General features: G+C 43.7%; 1 protein-coding gene across 1 annotated transcript in view; it reads left to right on the forward strand.

The window, feature by feature from the left end:
• The window catches only part of frem2a (FRAS1 related extracellular matrix 2a), a gene marked incomplete at both ends in the record, with an annotated part of 90,755 nt that overhangs the window by 16,962 nt on the left and 56,447 nt on the right, over window positions 1-17,346 (forward strand). The window contains one exon of the mRNA XM_080013495.1: window positions 8,012-8,158. Within this exon, the coding sequence (XP_079869621.1) occupies window positions 8,012-8,158 (147 nt within the window). The remainder of the gene's footprint in view (window positions 1-8,011; window positions 8,159-17,346) is intronic.

Below are 17,346 nucleotides of genomic sequence, written 5' to 3' on the forward strand. Positions count from 1 at the left end.
GGGTGCACCCTCGCAATGTCGCACTATTTATCTATTTATCTATTTATCAATCTATTATTTATTTTCTTTCCCTGCGCTGTATACGCTGCTTAACAGTGGCGGACGGCTGCCGCGGTGCGATGCAGGTGCAGGGGTGGGGGCGGCCGTGATGCAGGTGCCAGGGTGCGGGTGCCAAGGAGGGGGTGGCTGTGCTACGAGTGCCAGGGTGGGGGCAGTTTGCGGTGTGGGTGCCAGTGGAGGTGGCTGCAATGTGGGTGCCGGGGTTGAGGTGCCGTTGTGGGGGTGGCTGCAATGTGGGTGCCGGGGTTGGGGTGGCATGGTGGGGGTGGCTGCAATGCGGGTGCCGGGCTGCAGGTGCCATGGTGGAGGTTGTTGCAGTGCGGGTGCCATGGTGGGGGTGGCTGCGGTGCGGGGGTGCCGGGGTGCGGGGGCCATGGTGGGGGTGGCTGCCGTGCGGGTGCGTGGTGGGGGCGGCCTGTGTGCGGGTGCCATGGCTGGGGTGGCTACGGTGCGAGTGCCAGGGTGCGAGTGCCATGGTGAGGGTGGCCGTGGTGCAGGTGCCACGGAGGGGGTCAGCCGCGGTGCGGGCGCCGTGGTGTACTTCGCTCTGCTCGCCGATTCCGAATTCGGGGGCAGAATTCCGAGTTCATTCTCACTTTTTTGCATCCCCGGTCCGTGAGAATAAAAAGGTCAGGAACTTCTGCTCTAGAGTGACGTAAAAGTCGCATGAATTCTGATTTGACTGTTCAGACTGAGGTCGCATTGCAAAAAATCAGACCTGTATCTGATTTATATATGCCATATGAAAGTGGCCCAATTCCGAATTGAAAAGATCAGATTCCATGTGATTTTTGCTGTTCACACTGTTCACACAAAAACAGATCAGAGTCAAATGAGCAAAGAAATTTGCGGATTTGGGCCACGTTGCCCTGCAGTGTGAACGTAGCCTAACTTCGCCGGTGGAGAGACCGACCGTCGTGCACATTGCCTCGGGCAAAGTGTAAATCCGGTGGGACACACGGGGACAAGCACACATCCACAGACAAACACTGAATTATTTGTAGGGTTCTTCCGGCAGGTCCCAGAATGACCTTTCAGTCTAACATCTGCGCGGGCGCACACATACACGCTCCTCGCAGACCTATCCGAGTGCAAATACACTCCGTCCTCACTCCCTAATCCTCTTTGCCACTCCATTCACTTTGCCACATCCGACTTCTTATACAACCACTCCATGTCATCGGCTGCGTTGGCGCATTAGCTTGGGGGGCAGTGCGGCTCAGACTATTTCCCATATTATCCCCAATAGAATAGAAACATAAGGAGGAGGATATTTTTATTGTCGTTACAGGACACGTTATACATGAAAGGGAATGAAATAAGGTACCCGGGGAAAGGTCAAATGTGCACCTTGCCAGAACCAGCCACATTGCTATGAAAGCACTCAATCTTAACCTGGATGTGCGGCGCAGTTAATCTTTTGAAATGTCATTGGCCAATGAATCGCTTTTCCTCAGTTGAATGAGGATTGAAGCATAATGGCAAATAAAAACATTATTGCCCCCATCACTCAACAAATGTGTTTTCTACCTGAACCAATAGAAAATACATTACATCTGTTCGTATTTCAATTTCCGGAAGGTCAGCGTTAGTTCAATTAGTAATTCCCTTCGATGGAGAGTCATCAAGGGTTTTCAGTTGCGCTGGGACCGGGTTGATGAAAGTGGAGTGGATGAAGGTTGCAGACGAAAGGGGCAACAGTGACACCAGCAGCAGCAGCAGCAGCAGCAGCATCAAGATGGTGGTGGTACAGTGCAAATGATCCGCCGACGCATTCCGACATCCTTGTAAAAAACGGCTTGGATTGCTCTTTGCATGCATGTACATACATGTCAACACGCATAACACAGCACAGCGACAACGGCCGTCACTTCAAGAATGGCCGCAACATCTAACGACATAACACGAGCAGCGAGAGCGCCGCTATATCCTCACGGCATTCAGTAAATTGATCCGTTTGTCAAAAGACGCCCAGTCTTACTTTGATAATCAGTGGTGCAATTCAGGGAACTGTGCTATGCAAAATCAACAACCTAATTTGTTCAGAAGACACACACACACAGAGAAAGCAAAGCGTTGTCGATGATAGCTCGGCCCCACTAACCTTTAAATCTTAACTGCACTACTAGTGCAGGGGCCTGGCGTTGATGCACAGCAGTTGCGGTTTTGAAAAAGAACAAAAAGCAAAAGTGAAATGAAGGAGTCACTGTGGGAAGAGGGACAGCTGTTTATCAGTATCCTCTCGTGCGATGCTCTTTATATCACAAGCCGGCATCAAAAAACCCAACATCAAAGTTTTATCTCAGCGGGATTGACATGGTGCCCTAAACCCTGCAACTTGCCCAGCACAAAAAAAAAGTATGATCCTTAATTGGTGGGGATGAAGTGCTGTAGTGTGGAGAGTAGTTGCAGAGTAGTTGTGCAGGAAAGCCTTTAGCCTGTGAAGTCAATTAAGCTCTTTTGAGGATGATTTCAAAGCTTCCTTCTTTTGTTTATAGTCAGCACATGGGCTAGGCCTTTTATCCCTTCTAAAGGCTGCAGGAATAAGACTGTTTGATACACGCGAACTCAGAGGACCTTTGTCTGAGCGCAGCTCTTCACCGCCGGCTTAAGGTTATACGGAGTGACACACACACACACACACACACACACACACACACACACACAAATGAAATTCCAATTGAATCCAAAGCCAGCCAAACGTTTTAATCGCAGTACACTGCGTTCCAAATGATTTTGCAAATTGGATTTAAGTGTCCCAAACATGTAATTTTTTGTTTTTCAATTGAACTCATGGATGGTATTGTATCTCAGGGCTCTTTGGATCACTGAAATCAATCTCAGACACCTGTGATAATTAGTTTGCCAGGTGAGCCCAATTAAAGGAAACTACTTAAGAAGGAGGTTCCACATTATTAAGCAGGCCACAGGTTTCAAGCAATATGGGGAAAAAAAAACGATCTCTCTGCTGCCGAAAAGCCTCAAATAGTGCAATGCCTTGGATAAGGTATGAAAACATTAGATATTTCACAAAAACTTAAGCGTGATCATGGTACGTTGAAGAGATTTGTGGCTGATTCAGAGCACAGACGGGTTGGTGCAGATAAAGGCAGAATGAGGAAGGTTTCTGCCAGACAAATTCATGGGATTAAGAGAGCAGCTGCTAAAATGCCGTTACAAAGCAGCAAACAGGTATTCAAAGCTGCTGGTGCCTCTGGAGTCCTGCGAACCTCAAGGTGTAGGATCCTCCAGAGGCTTGCAGTTGTGCATAAACCTACTATTGGGCCACCCCGAACCAATGCTCACAGTTGCAGTGGGCCCAGAAATACATGAAGACTCATTTTCAAACAGTCTTGTTTACTGATGAGTGCTGTGCAACCCTGGATGGTGCAGATGGATGGAGTAGTGGATGGTTGGTGGATGGCCACCATGTCCCAACAAGGCTGCGACCTCAGCAAGGAGGTGGTGGAGTCATGTTTTGGGCCGGAATCATGGGGAGAGAGCTGGTGGGACCCTTTAGGGTCCCTGAAGGTGTGGAAATGACCTCGGCAAAGTATATAGAGTTTGTGACTGACCACTTTCTTCCATGGTACAAAAAGAAGAACCGTGCTTTCTGTAGCTAAATCAACTTCATGCCTGACAATGCACCATCTCCTGCTGCAAAGAAAACCTCTGTGTCATTGGCTGCTATGGGCATAAAAGGAGAGAAACTCATGGTGTGGCCCCCATCCTCCCCTGTCCTCAACCCTATTGAGAACCTTTGGAGCATCCTCAAGCAATAGATCTATGAGGGTGGGAGGCAGTTTGCATCAAAACAGCAGCTCTGGGAGGCTATTCTGACATCCTGCAAAGAAATTCAAGCAGAAACTCTCCAAAAACTCACAAGTTCAATGGATGCAAGAATTGTGAAGGTGATATCAAGGAATGCTCCTATGTTAACATGTAACTTGGCCTGTTAAGATGTTTTTGATTGAAATAGCTTTTGATTTCAGTAAATATGACCTCCTAATGCTGCAAATTCAACAAATTACCATTTTCAGTTCTTTACAACCTATGAAATGTTTTGAAACTCTGTTGTGCATAATCATTTGGAACAGTGCATTTTGAGTTTTTTATTTTTGATAACATACTGAGGTTTCTTCAATAACATTCGAATTATACCCTAATGGTTGATGACTTGAAAATTATACTGACTGTCATTTGCATCGACTGTTTAAGAAAATCAGAGAAAATTATAACTTACATAATAATTTGGAACGCGATGTGTGTGCTTTATCATGCTTTACTGTATCTGCTCATGCGGTGTTAGTGTGTTGTGCGTGTGACCTCTCCCCCCTTCCCCACGCGTCCCCGGAAGTGTGACTTCTTTGCGCCGCGCATGCATGCCCTTCCGGTGATGGGTGCTGATTAATTTATATTAGCTGTCCCCTCACCTCAGCATGCTGCACGCGAAAAGAAGGCGGAGAGCGCCTTTGCGGTGAACTCCTCACCTCCGCTGAGTTCTCTGCCCCACGCCGGCTTAACATGTAACAGAGTCATCAACACAGGCCGATAGCATCCCCGTGTTTGGGAACGTGTTTTAGATTTGGTACGTGTGTGTGTGTGTGTGTGAGAGAGAGAGATAGAGAGAGAGAGAAGCTCACAACGTGACCTATAAGTCTTATGTTTGCAGACTGTGACAGCGACTTAAGACCTGGCATGCTGACCGGACAAAATAACGAAGAGCCTCGAAAGCATCTTTAATAGAGCCGGATGTGACAACTGTCACATATCCCTCACACACACACACACACACACACACACACACACACACACACACACACACACATAGTGACGGTGTTCCGTTATTGTGAATCAATATAAGACTAGATGGAATAAAAGTTGAATACAACAACAACAGCCAAAGTTTACCGTTGAGACTCCACCGAATGATACAATATGATTGTATGGAACATAGATCTGGAGCTTCGAGATGACCTCTATGCAGAACTGGGCGGCAGCTGGTGGAGATGGGTTCTGATGCTGGTGGAAATGGGATCTGATGCTGGGGGTGATGGTACCTGATAGTGGTGGAGGATGGGATCTCATAGTGGAGGAGACGGGACCTGATACTCGAGGAGAAGGGTTCTGATACTGGCGGAGATGGCACCTGACACTGGTGGGGATCTCATAGTGCAGGAGATGGGAACTGATACTGGTGGAGATGACCTCTATGCAGAACTGGGTGGCAGCTGATAGAGATGGGTTATGATGCTGGTGGAAATAGGACCTGATTCTGGTGGTGATGGTTCCTGATACTGGTGGAGATGTACCTGATCATGGTAGTGATGTTACCTTATACTGGCAGAGATGGTACCTGACACTGTTGGAGTTAGGATCTCATAGTGGAGGAGATGGGACCTGATACTGGTGGAGATGGTACCTGATAGTGGTGGAGATGGTACCTGACACTGTTGGAGTTAGGATCTCATAGTGGAGGAGACGGAGCCTGATACTGGTGAAGATGAGACCTGATAGTGGTGGAGATGGGACCTGATGCGGTTGGAGATGCGGGTGAAGGTGGGAGCACAAGAACATAGCATCTGAAATGACACACAACAGGGAAGCCAGTAACAATCCAAATACTCCATTGTTCGGTTTAAGGGGTTGGGTTGGTGAAGTAAACTGCACGTGATTCAAATCGAATGATTGGTGACAGTGAGGAGAAGTCGTCTTCCCATCTGAACTTTTCGCTCAATCTCCGCCGGGCACGCTCATGATCCAGCACGAACTTATGCGCCAACTGAGAGTTGAACGGTCAGAGACATTCCAGGCATGGCCGGCCATTGTTCATTCCCACAAAAGCAGTGGCAAACAGAGCCCGTCCCCTTGATCTTTTATTCTCTTTTCACAATGTTTTCGCTCTATTTTCCGTTTAGGGACTGCATGGCTCTCTCTTCCTGTTGCGTCAGGTTGGGTAATTTAGCGGCACAAAGCAGCGTCCTCCCTCTCCTTGCTTGTTCAGGTGACAGATATAGGCGAACAGGAGCACGCGGCTGTTTATTCTGTCAACACTTCCTCGGTGATACTTATCAAGTGACAGTCACGGTTGGCTAGGATGCCTTCCCATTATGGTTGGCACGGGAAGAAGTGAAGGAAAATGTTGGGGAGTAAACTGGATTAAATTTGAATGTTAATCGAGTTGACATAGAAAAGGCTGGCTGTTTGACAGTGGGTGATAAGAGAAATACATAATTGTGTCGTTTTATAAATCCATTAGTATTCTGTGAACAGACGTGTGGAGTCCGGCCTCCATGCAGTCATTTACATGCTGTTTTTCCTATTACTGATATAATTGTGCCCTCTGGTCATAAAAGCTCCGCATTTCTCTCTTCAAGCTTTTATCGAGCATTGAGCTGTCAGATTTAGTGAAGTTACATCAAAGATGTAAATAGCCATGGATCCACCCACATACATGCATAATTCTACAGAGATATTAAGAAATTTAGCAGAACGCCCTCACTTGCAAATTATTTAACATGCAGCACTAAGTCAATTTGTGGGAGGCCAGCAAGTAATTCTATTTTAGATTCTACATTTTCTGAAAGGGGCTATGAAAGCATATTAGGGCATCGGAAGATAAAACTGCTCGAAAATATGTCTGTGATTCAATTAAGTAAATTTAATTTGAAAGTACGAGAAATTCGCGAGAAAAAACCATGAAGGGCAAGAAAAAAATTGAGCGTTTGAGTTTAATCATAGATGGAGAACAATCAAAACAACCGCTAGAGAACAATCTTAGAAGTGGTACTTTTCCAACTTTGCCTTCAAAAAGATTCTTTGGGCGAATTCACAAAGAATGGATTGTGGCCACTAATAGAACCATGAATTGCGCATCAGTTGTCCAAAAGTTTTTACAACTCTATGGACTCTCGGGATTTCATTATATGGTCGTCTGCATCCGATCTGCTATGTGTTTCTCCAAACAAAACCCCCAAAAATTGTGTTGTTTTTTTGATTGTTCATGTATACTGTTATTTGGGGGATTTTATTTCTTTTGCCTGTTCAGTTACCACCAGCTCTCTACAGACGGTAATAATTTTATATAATTTTTCTAACTTCGTGTGGCAATTTGTGCCGGCCTTTGAGAATTGGATGTTTTTTTTGCAATGAACCTCATTTGCATAGAAATGGGCCAATTTTGCATCAAAATCTATGAATAATACATAATTTAAATATGTGCAAATAGCACCGGCGCATCGAGACGCTATTTGCCAGGCAGCACAATTAGGGGTGCATTCCACCGTTTGAGGGCGCTTTGTGAATTAGATGGTTTCTCTTTCGCTTATTTGCATACATTTCGCGGCCGCAAAAGCTGTGCAATCCTTTTGTGAATTTGCCGTCTGTTTTTATTCCAATAGATTTCCATTTAAAATCTCAGATAATTTGTTTTTTTTTTTCACAAAAATGTTATACTTCATCTTCTCAGGGATTATGATTTTCTTCTCAAAACATTGCTTTTTTTGCCCTTTCCATGCACCTTATACACATTCATATTCCGAGAAATAATGTAAAACATATTTTCTGGGAAGAGTAGCCTTGTAACAAGTTCCTCATTGTAATTTAAATGAAATAAATGTCAAGGGAAAGTTTCTTGATATGGCCCTTAACCCTCTGAGAACTCTCAATTCACATAGGAATCAACAATATGATAATGATTATAATAACAACTTCATTTATAATGACAGTAATAACAACAATACTACATAGTTACAATAATATTCATCATCCTCATTGTCATTATTATTATTATTATTATTATTATTATTATTATTATTATTATTATTATTATTATTATTATTATTATTATTATTGTGTTGATTATTATTATAAGAAAAATATTTATGATAATAAATGTTATAATTACCACTCATAAGAAGTCATCATTTGTGTACCATTTGACTGTGTCCAGGTGGGAACAAGCTGAAGGGGCAGCAGTTCCGTTTGGACTGGTCTTGGATCTCCCTGGAAAAGGAGTACTACGTGGTGGACGAGGAGGACAAGTTCCTGGAGGTGGTGCTGAGACGCAGAGGCTACCTGGGAGAGACCTCATTCATTGGTAAGTCAAGCTACTCCCGCTGTCTCGACGCTTCAAATGGCACAGATCCTCGGTCTCGGTGGCATAAAACGTCCCCAACCCCACTCCTCTCTTGTTGCAGTCAAGGGCCGCTGTTCTTGTGGGGACATGGTTTCAGTGGCGGTTTTAACAGCACCGGCAGTTCCTTCACATTATTTCCACTATTGACCGTGTGAGACTCATACAACCCAATTGAACGTCCCTTAACTGCACTTATTGACAAATGGGTGGCATTTTTCACACCGCGCATTGAGCGCATATGGACATCCCTGTTTGCGCTTTCTATTCGAAAACATTACTCACTCATATTTGTTTTTCTCAATTGACATAACACGTTTACACTCTGAAAGCTGGAAGAACATCCCTCACATAGCTTTATAGTGTGCAGCACAACATGTTCACGCAAAAAGCCATTACTTTTTCCCATCTCCTCCACTATGAGCCATACTCAAAACCTTGTTTCAACCCCACGTTTCAAAACAGAATAATTCCACCCTTGAATAGAAACAATGTCACCGTAATGAGAGTTCCTTTTCATCCTTTTTATCATCCCTTCAATTCAGAGGTGTTACAAGGATGTCATCTTTGGGTGGGCATTTGGATTATTTGGGTGGGCAACAACAAAAATGTTGCTTTTTCCTAAATAGGGTATATAAACAAGGGCGTAGTTCAATTTTGAGAATGGGTGGGGTTAGAGAGTGACTGAGAAAGTCTCCCCGTTACGTTACGCACAGGGCTTTTTTTGCTCTCTATGGCCACACTAGAAACACGCGGTTTTATCAGTTTTGATTAGAAAAACAAAGCGACGTGCGACGTATTGAACCCATGTTAATGCCCCGCTGTTGCTCCACCGGCCACATCCGCCGCGCTGCATTTCAGGTCTATTGTTTTTCATCTGCAGGCGGCTACGTGAGCCTTTCCCCCAGCAACACGGCAGATAAAACTATGCAGAAATGTTTTTTAAAGAGTGCAATCAGTTTAAATGTGTTGTGAGTCTACATTGTACCAGGGACCTATGAGCTGTTGTGGGATTCGCTTATTCAGGATTTTATTGATCAAGACCCGTTTTAAATACAAAGAACAAACACGCAAACGAGTCTGAGTGTGTATGAATGTGGGGGGAGAGGAGACGGGGGTTCAAGTTCATTGATGGGTTGTTATAACGTGCATAATCATTTCATCTGATCGGAGGGGAGGTGTCCAGGACAGTGTGGAAGAAGGGGGCTGGGTGCGAGTGGAAGGAGAGCGAGAGTTTCTGAAGAGAAGTCTGGAAAAAAAAAACACGGCCATCCCAGGTTATTTTTTCCGATTGAACACCTCAACCCAGGGGCAATTGTAAGGCGATAAAAGCAGCTTCCGCTTTACACAGGGGCTCCGTCGGCTCCTTCGTTGTGTCTGTCTGGTCGACCCCGCCACACGTACGTCACAGTATTATCAAACTGTGTTGAAAAATATTTAAATCGCTGTGGTTTTCAATATTCCTCCTCTCCCTCCGGCAACATCAAGGCGTCTGGCGTGGCCGTTTTTTCCGATGGACATCTACCGTGATCGCCAACTTTTTTTTTTTAGAAAGGTTAAAAATACGGGAGATTAGTGGGAAATATTTAAACGGGAGGACAGCGGGAGAGAAATACAGGAGAATCCCGGGAAAAACGGCACGGTTGACAGGCATGTAACACTGATTTTCATTGGATGGGCAGATGATTCATCTGGCTGGGCAAGGCTTATCTCTGGGTTGGCAACGCCCAACCCAGTCCACCCATAGACACGCCCCTGATTGAGACTGTCAGTGTTAACAAATTGTGTTCATATGGCATTGTGCCCTGACAGTGTGAGATAGAGTTCATGGCATTTTCTACGAAGCTATCCAGAGGAACTGCGATCGAAAGTCGTCCCACACATACTGAACAGATTATACCTTAGTTATAGTTTATAGAGCACAGAACAAAAAAAAGCATATATGTTCAGTATATATAAATATATGTAACACTTTATTAAAATCCTCTCCGCCCTCTACACCCCCATGCATTTTAATGCCCCTTCCTCTTGCAAGAGCACACTCTGGCCTCCATCTGTTCCATATTCCAATTTTTTTCTGAAGTTCAGCCGTGCTCATGCATTGTAAATGTTTTCTGGGAATGGGTCACGAGTCACACCTATGAGGACATCTGGCCCGAAACGTTTGCTGACAATCAAACATCAATTAATCAATAAACTCCACTGAATGGCAGTCTGACTTTTTTCAGTTCGATTTATGTATTTTATTTTATTTCATTGCTTTTAGCTGGCTACTCCAAAACCTATTTAACAGGAAATGGAATGCAATCTGTTTTGACCAGCCGACTCAGACTTTGAAGGGTTATTAGGCCAATTGTAGATCATTGTTTTTACACATTCACACGGATTTGTTTCTACATTTCCACCTAATGTGAAAGCATCAAGGAATTAATCACTGTGAGCTCACATTGAATTATACTAGTGGAGTCTGTCACACGCTGCTCGTGAGAACTTGAGCAGTCATTCCATAATTATTAGTCAACTTAAAGAATATCACTTGTGAGTTACTACTTTATATTTTTCTTTTGGCTGGTCCAACAATTTACCTTTGGCTGTTTTTTTGGGTTGAGTTCCAGCCCATTCTCAGTCATAGTGGGGAGCTCCAGGAGATACAGTAAATAATCCTCAGGCTTCCATTGTGGAAAGTCTTAAGCATTTATTTTTTATATCAGGCTTGAAGAACAGTTTTCAAATTATATATTTTGAGTTGGATTTTTAATGTTAAACCCAAGTATTGCCAATATTTCCAAATGTTCCGTTATTAGCAAGACGGCATGCCTCCATGTAGCTATGCCTGCTTTGATGTTGTTTTACACCCTACGGTCCCGTCTGGTCAAGCTGCCGAGATAGGTGAAATGATATTTTCCACTGGTTTGTCAAATATTAGAACAGGCATTGTCACAAGTGCAGTCCGGTGAACCCAAATGCAGGACACACAGAGGCTCAGGAGAAGGTGCAAAAGATCAATGGTTTATTGCAGGGAGACCAGGGGCGGAAAGGATATTACGCAGCGGGCTGGGAAGATCAACCAGGCGGGAAGATCAGTAACGCAGGAACGGCAGGCAGGCAGATGCAGGAAGGTCAGGCAAGCAGCTAGATCAGCGTAGAAAGGGCATGGCAGGGCAGGGCAGGGCAGGGCAGGGCAGGGCAGTTGAGTGGGACAGGTAGTCTGATGCCGGGACGGACGGACAGGACTACATACACTCTGGAGCGAAGGACGAAGCGAAGAGAGAGAGTTTGAGGTAGAGGGCAAGTGTCTGAGGGAGAGACAGAATAATAACACAACAGGCATTATAGGGGTGGTGTTGATATGCATCATCTGACGATAATGTTGGGGATGACTGTTGCTGCTTTCATAAGATAATTACACACAAGATAAACAATCGTTAGAAGGATATTTGATATTATTGACAAGCAGGTAGAGCCATTGGTTAGAACAGCTAGAAAAGTCTAGAAGGTAAAGCTATATCACCAAAATTCAAAGTCCACATCCTCTAGATGGATGAACAGAGTCCATTGATTGCCTCTGGGGTTGTCTGCTAGTGGGTTTTTCATCCTCCAGCATGAAGAGGGAGAAGGAATATTTGTCAGGGAACCGCTTGGAGAGACTGTGATATAATCACACGACATTCAAAGTGTTTGTAGAGCACTAATGACGGCAATTATTTTCTCAGGAATATGATTAGTTTGTTATCTTCCATCCGATGTCTCTGTGCACACGATTAAATGCATTCACGAAAATCAACACAAGCCGCTTCTCGACGATGAGCATTGCTCGGCAGGGGTCTCTAACTGTGAAAATCTGGTCCCTGCATCTTCTTGCTTCTCCATCTTCTTCTTTTCTCCTGAATCCCGCCCGCCACTGTCCTAGCTTGATGCCAATGCCAGGCTCTGTCTGCTTGAGGAGAACTTTGATTTGAGCTCAATGCTTTGCTGGGGATGGAGAGTTGAGTGACTCCTCGGCAGTTTTCACGGTTCATGAGATTGCCTTTTCAGGGTATTTCATCGGTGGCTTCAGGGACGGCGTCACGAGTGCTCATCTGCTGGAGGAAGACATCGCTGAGCGGTTTGGTGGAAACGAGGAAGATCTGCGTTTGAAAAGCTCAGCGTGCAGAGCGTTGACTGCTCACACCGAGCCATTCTGCAGGGACATTATGGCCTTTTCGAACTTCCGTACCGTAAGCCAGGCGTGTCCTGAGAGGCTATAGCTTCTGCCACTGAGACACATAGGGGCAGTTTTGCAGACAGGGTTTAATCTAAATCGGGACTAAGATAATCCTAGTTAAATGAATCCAGAAAAATGCTTTACTGAGGTGTTGCTTAGTTTAAGATGAATGAGTTGTAGACTAGGAAGTCCTGGACTAAGGTGATGAAGGACTAGTCAGCTCCATCTGTCTGCTCTTGGTGCTGGTCTTAGTCCAGATGATCCATTTCCTCTATTGTCAAGGTCGACCTGGAGGCCCCACGTCCATTAATCCAAAGATAAACCTGCCTCTAGTCAGGTTTCATTTAAGCTTCTCTTAGACCTGGATTAGTTCTAATCTTCCTTCTGGAAATCAGATTTTTTTTAAACCCAAGACTAGGGCGGGTCTGAGACTTTTTTAAACCCTGACTCATAACGGCCATTTCAGTTAGTCCACATTAAAAGTGTCTGTAATCTAAAATTAGGCCTAATCAGTTTTAGTCCAATGCCAAGGTCTCCATTGGCTACAGCTTTCTCCGCATCGATAGCAAGACGCACAGCAAATCGTTTTTTCATTTCTCCTCGCTATTATTTGCTTCTCTGTCTTCATCCTACGAGACAAGGTGCGTGTTTACTTCTGTAATTAACGTTCCGGTTACCGGCGAGCTCCTGAGCAAAATTTCGAGTCGTGTTGGAATAAGAGTCGGGCTTATCCCCCGCATGTCCCAAAAGCTTTTACCAAACATGCCGGCGTGAGCCAAAAAATTTAGCCTGGAGCCTGGAGGAGATAGCCGTAAGCAGGTTTGAGGCTGATCATAGTGGAAGGTATCATCTTTCTTATCCCAGTTAAATGACGTTTGAGGTGCTCACACACCATATCCGTAGCTTCTGCTATATATATATGGATGGATATATGGATGGATGGATGGATGGATACAGATACAGTATATCAGGGATAGAGACGAACGGCAAAGGCGGTCTCCCCAGCTGAGATGGTGAGCTGATGAAAGCTGAGCTGCAGCCTCGCAACGACGGTCGTTGCACGTGCACCGTCACGACGGGACGTGCACGTGGAGCGGGGTCGGGCGGGCAGCGGGATGCACGGAGATAAGAGCCAGGTTCAAAGATGCCCTCCGCAACGTTCGGGTTCTGAAAGAATGAAGTAGGGGGGTGGGGGGAAGTCGGAGGGAAGGAATGTCAACCAAAGACAAATTAGGATGTGTACGAATATCAATATCTACCATTGAGTAGAAATAAAATTGAGGTCAAAATAACTTAAACCTGGTTTAAAATAAAGATGGGCCTAACCAGATGACACCGGAGGGAACACTTTTAGCAAATTTAAAGGAATTTCCTTTATCTATAGCTGTTAAACTCGACAAACAGTCGTCGATGAATTGTTGACGTGAAGGCTAATGACATCACCAGGGGGTGGCACCATGGCGCCTCCCGTGGCGCCCGTCAGACTGCGGCGCGACGGGCGCTTCTCCCCATTTCATTTCAAAATGGAGAAGTTTGAGGCAAGGCTCTGAGCTGCTTCGCTTTTGCGGGAACATCTACGACCCGTCAGTGCGCGAGTTAAATATTTGAACTACTATTACTTCCTGGCTGGGGTTTTTTTTTGTTGTTTTTTTTGTCGAAAAGCCCTGTGCCCCAAAGACTCACATTGATTCAATACCTATACCGCAGATTGGTCAGTTCTTATTGGTAAGACAAAATCTTGATTGATTAAATCCTTATAGCAACTAATCGATAGTCGATTTATTCTTAACATCCCTAACAGGGACTGATAAATAAAAATGGACACGAGAGGGGTGAGACAAACATTACAAACAATTATTTAACACAGTAGCACAGATTTACATACAGCAAATAGGTGTTTCCACAATTGGGGTGCCATTGGTGTCCCACTGATATAAAATGTATAAATATGGATGCAAAGTTAAGGTGAAATAGTTTTTGCGATAAAGTCATGTGTCCTATACAGCAACCTACATTTCAGTACGTTTCAAAGAACAAAACATCATCGGACATAGGAGTCGCAGGTAGATTGAGGCAAAATTTGGATTTGTTGACCAAATTAATATGATCAACTCAGGAGGGTTCAAAATTAACTGAAGTATGATAAAAACAAATAAAAATGAGGCCAAAAGAACTTAAACGGGCGTGACCGTAAAGACAACTAGACACACCATACAGGCCTGCCCAAATGAAACAAGAGGGAACATATACTGTATAGGACCAGACCAAAAAGACACAAGAGGGGTGAAAGAAAAATCACAAAATAAAATACAAAATAAACCACCAGCCCCCCTCCCCAGGAGGTTGAACTGGATGGACTCCTCCGCAGTTTGTTAAGCCCTGCAGCTGTGGAGGTCTTGTCCTTTCCAGCAGGGGTGACAAACTTAAATTCCGGCAATAAAATATGACTGTTATATGAAACAAAACACATGTGTCGTTATTATGTGCTTAAACTTTGTATGTGCATCATGAATGTCGGGTGTAAAAGATCAATTTGAAACAAACATAGGGAAAACTTAGGGCTGGTTAAATCAAACTGTGAGGGGGCGGGAGCGTCCATCACGCGACAGTAGTAATTCATTATAGATGATCGAAAAATGTAAATTTTAGTTGTGTCCCAAAATATTCACTCAATCCCCCCTTTGAAATATTTGATATTCCACAAGTCACGCGTTCAACAAGAAGTTGCATCGTTTGAACTTCCTGAAAGCTGTGGGAAGAGGTAAAATAAGTTCTCTTGTTCTTTTTTTTCTGTGTTTTCACTCTCAGTTCACGATAAAAGTGCAGAGTGACAAAGTCAAAGTCCCTGTTTCCAAAATTACAGCTTAGCTTTAAAGTAATTCATTTATTTTGTTTAGGTAAATCACTGGAACATCCTTATTGTCTTCACGCCATTAGCATCAATGCTAGTTAGGCACATTTTGTATATTTGCCAGTGTGATGCAAGGCAGGGCAAGTTTATTTATACAGCACATTTCAACACCAAGGGAATTCAAAGTGCTTGACATAAAACATCTAAGGATTACCACAAAGTGAACAAGAAACATGTTATAGAAGGACAGAATGCATGAAGTAAAGAATAGAAAATGAATTCACATGCCACTTTAAATGCACATATCTGTATATACATAGGCATATTCCTTCTACCTATTCCATTTTATTTCAATTTATTTTTATTGTATTTTATTCTATATATTTTTTATCTTATTCTATAAGTATTCCACTTACTGTATTACGTTTTAGGAGTCAGTTAGTCGGTCTATTAGAAAGGAACTTTCTACTTTTTATTTTATTTTATTTTTTTATTTTTTCCTAGGACATATTGTGTGCTATCACCGGGTGCGTTGCATTACATTTCACTGCATATATGTATGGAAGTATGTATATGTATGTGACAAATAAAAATCTTGAATCTTGAATCTTGAATCTAGAAAACAAAGAATGCATAAAAGTTACAGTGCAGTGCAAGAAATGAATCAAATCAACCTTGTTTCCCTCTTGATTAACAATTATTCTGCCTATTCCCCAAATAGTGTTTCACCTTGTCAAGGTGATATCCTAGCCCCGGAGAACCGGTCTGGAGATCTTTTCAGTTTTCTGAAATCGTCGTCTCGGAAAGGCCAAAGTCGTTATAATACAGTGCGCACAAAGCCACTCGTATTCACATTTCAACTGCAAGGCAATTCAAAGTGCTTTACATAAAACATCAAAAGCATGAAGACAAAGTGCAAAAGAAACACATTATAAAAGGAAAGAACACAGTATAAAATGACATGGAATGCATTAGGTTAAAAAACAGAATACATAGAATGCATAAAAATCAAATCATAAAAGTTACATTGCAGTGCAAGAAATTCATATTCGGTTGAGTAAAAGGCAGCGGCAAACAGGAAAGTCCTCAGCCTTGATTTAAAAGATGTGAGAGTTGCAGCAGACCTGCAGTTTTCCGGGGGTTTGTTCCAGAAATATGGTGCAGCAAAGCTGAATGCTGCTTCTCCGTGTTCAGTTCTGACTCTGGGGACAGAAAGCAGACCAGTCCCAGGCGACCTGAGAGGTCTCGACGGTTCTTAACGTAGCAGAAGATCAGAAATGTATTTTGGCCCTAAACCACTCGGTGCTTTACAAACCAACAGTCGTATTTTGAAAGCCATTCTTTGACGGACAGGAAGCCAGTGTAAGAATCTGAGAACTGGAGTGATACAATCTACTACCTTGGTCCTAATGAGGACTCAAGCAGCAGCGTTCTGAATCAACTGCAGCTGTCTGATCGATCTTTTAGGAAAACCTGTAAAGACAGCGTTACAGTAGTCCAGTCTACTAAAGCTGAACGCATGGACAGGTTTTTCCAAATTCTGCTGAGACGTAAGTCTTTTAAGCCTATATATATTCTTAAGGTGAAAGTAGGCTGACTTTGTAGTTGGGTTTTAATGTGGCTGTTGAAATGAAGGTCCGAGTCCATGAGCACAGCAAGATTTCTGGCTTGGTTTGTGCTTTCCATCATTACTGATTGAAGCTGAGCGCTGACTTTTAGTCATTCTTCCTTGGCTCCAAAAACAATTACTTCAGTTTTGTCTTTGTTTAATTGTGAAAATGCTGGCACATCCAGTCATTGATTTGTTCAATGCACTTGCTCAGTGATTGTATTGGGCCATAGTCCCCTGGTGATATGGTTATGTAAATGTGTGTGTCGTCTGTGTAATTATGGTAACATATTTTGTTGTTTTCCATAATCTGAGCCACGGGGGGCATGTCAACGTAAACAGACGAGGCTCCCTCTCTGTTAAGTAGAATTCAAAACCAGTTTAGTACTATGCCAGAAAATCCCACCCAGTTTTACCAGTCGGTCTAGTAATATGTTGTGGTCACCGTGTCAAATGCAGCACTGAGATCCAGTAATACTAAAAGTGAG

This window comes from Zeus faber (genome assembly GCF_960531495.2).
Source record: "Zeus faber genome assembly, chromosome: 14".
In the NCBI taxonomy this organism is placed as follows: Eukaryota; Metazoa; Chordata; class Actinopteri; order Zeiformes; family Zeidae; genus Zeus; species Zeus faber.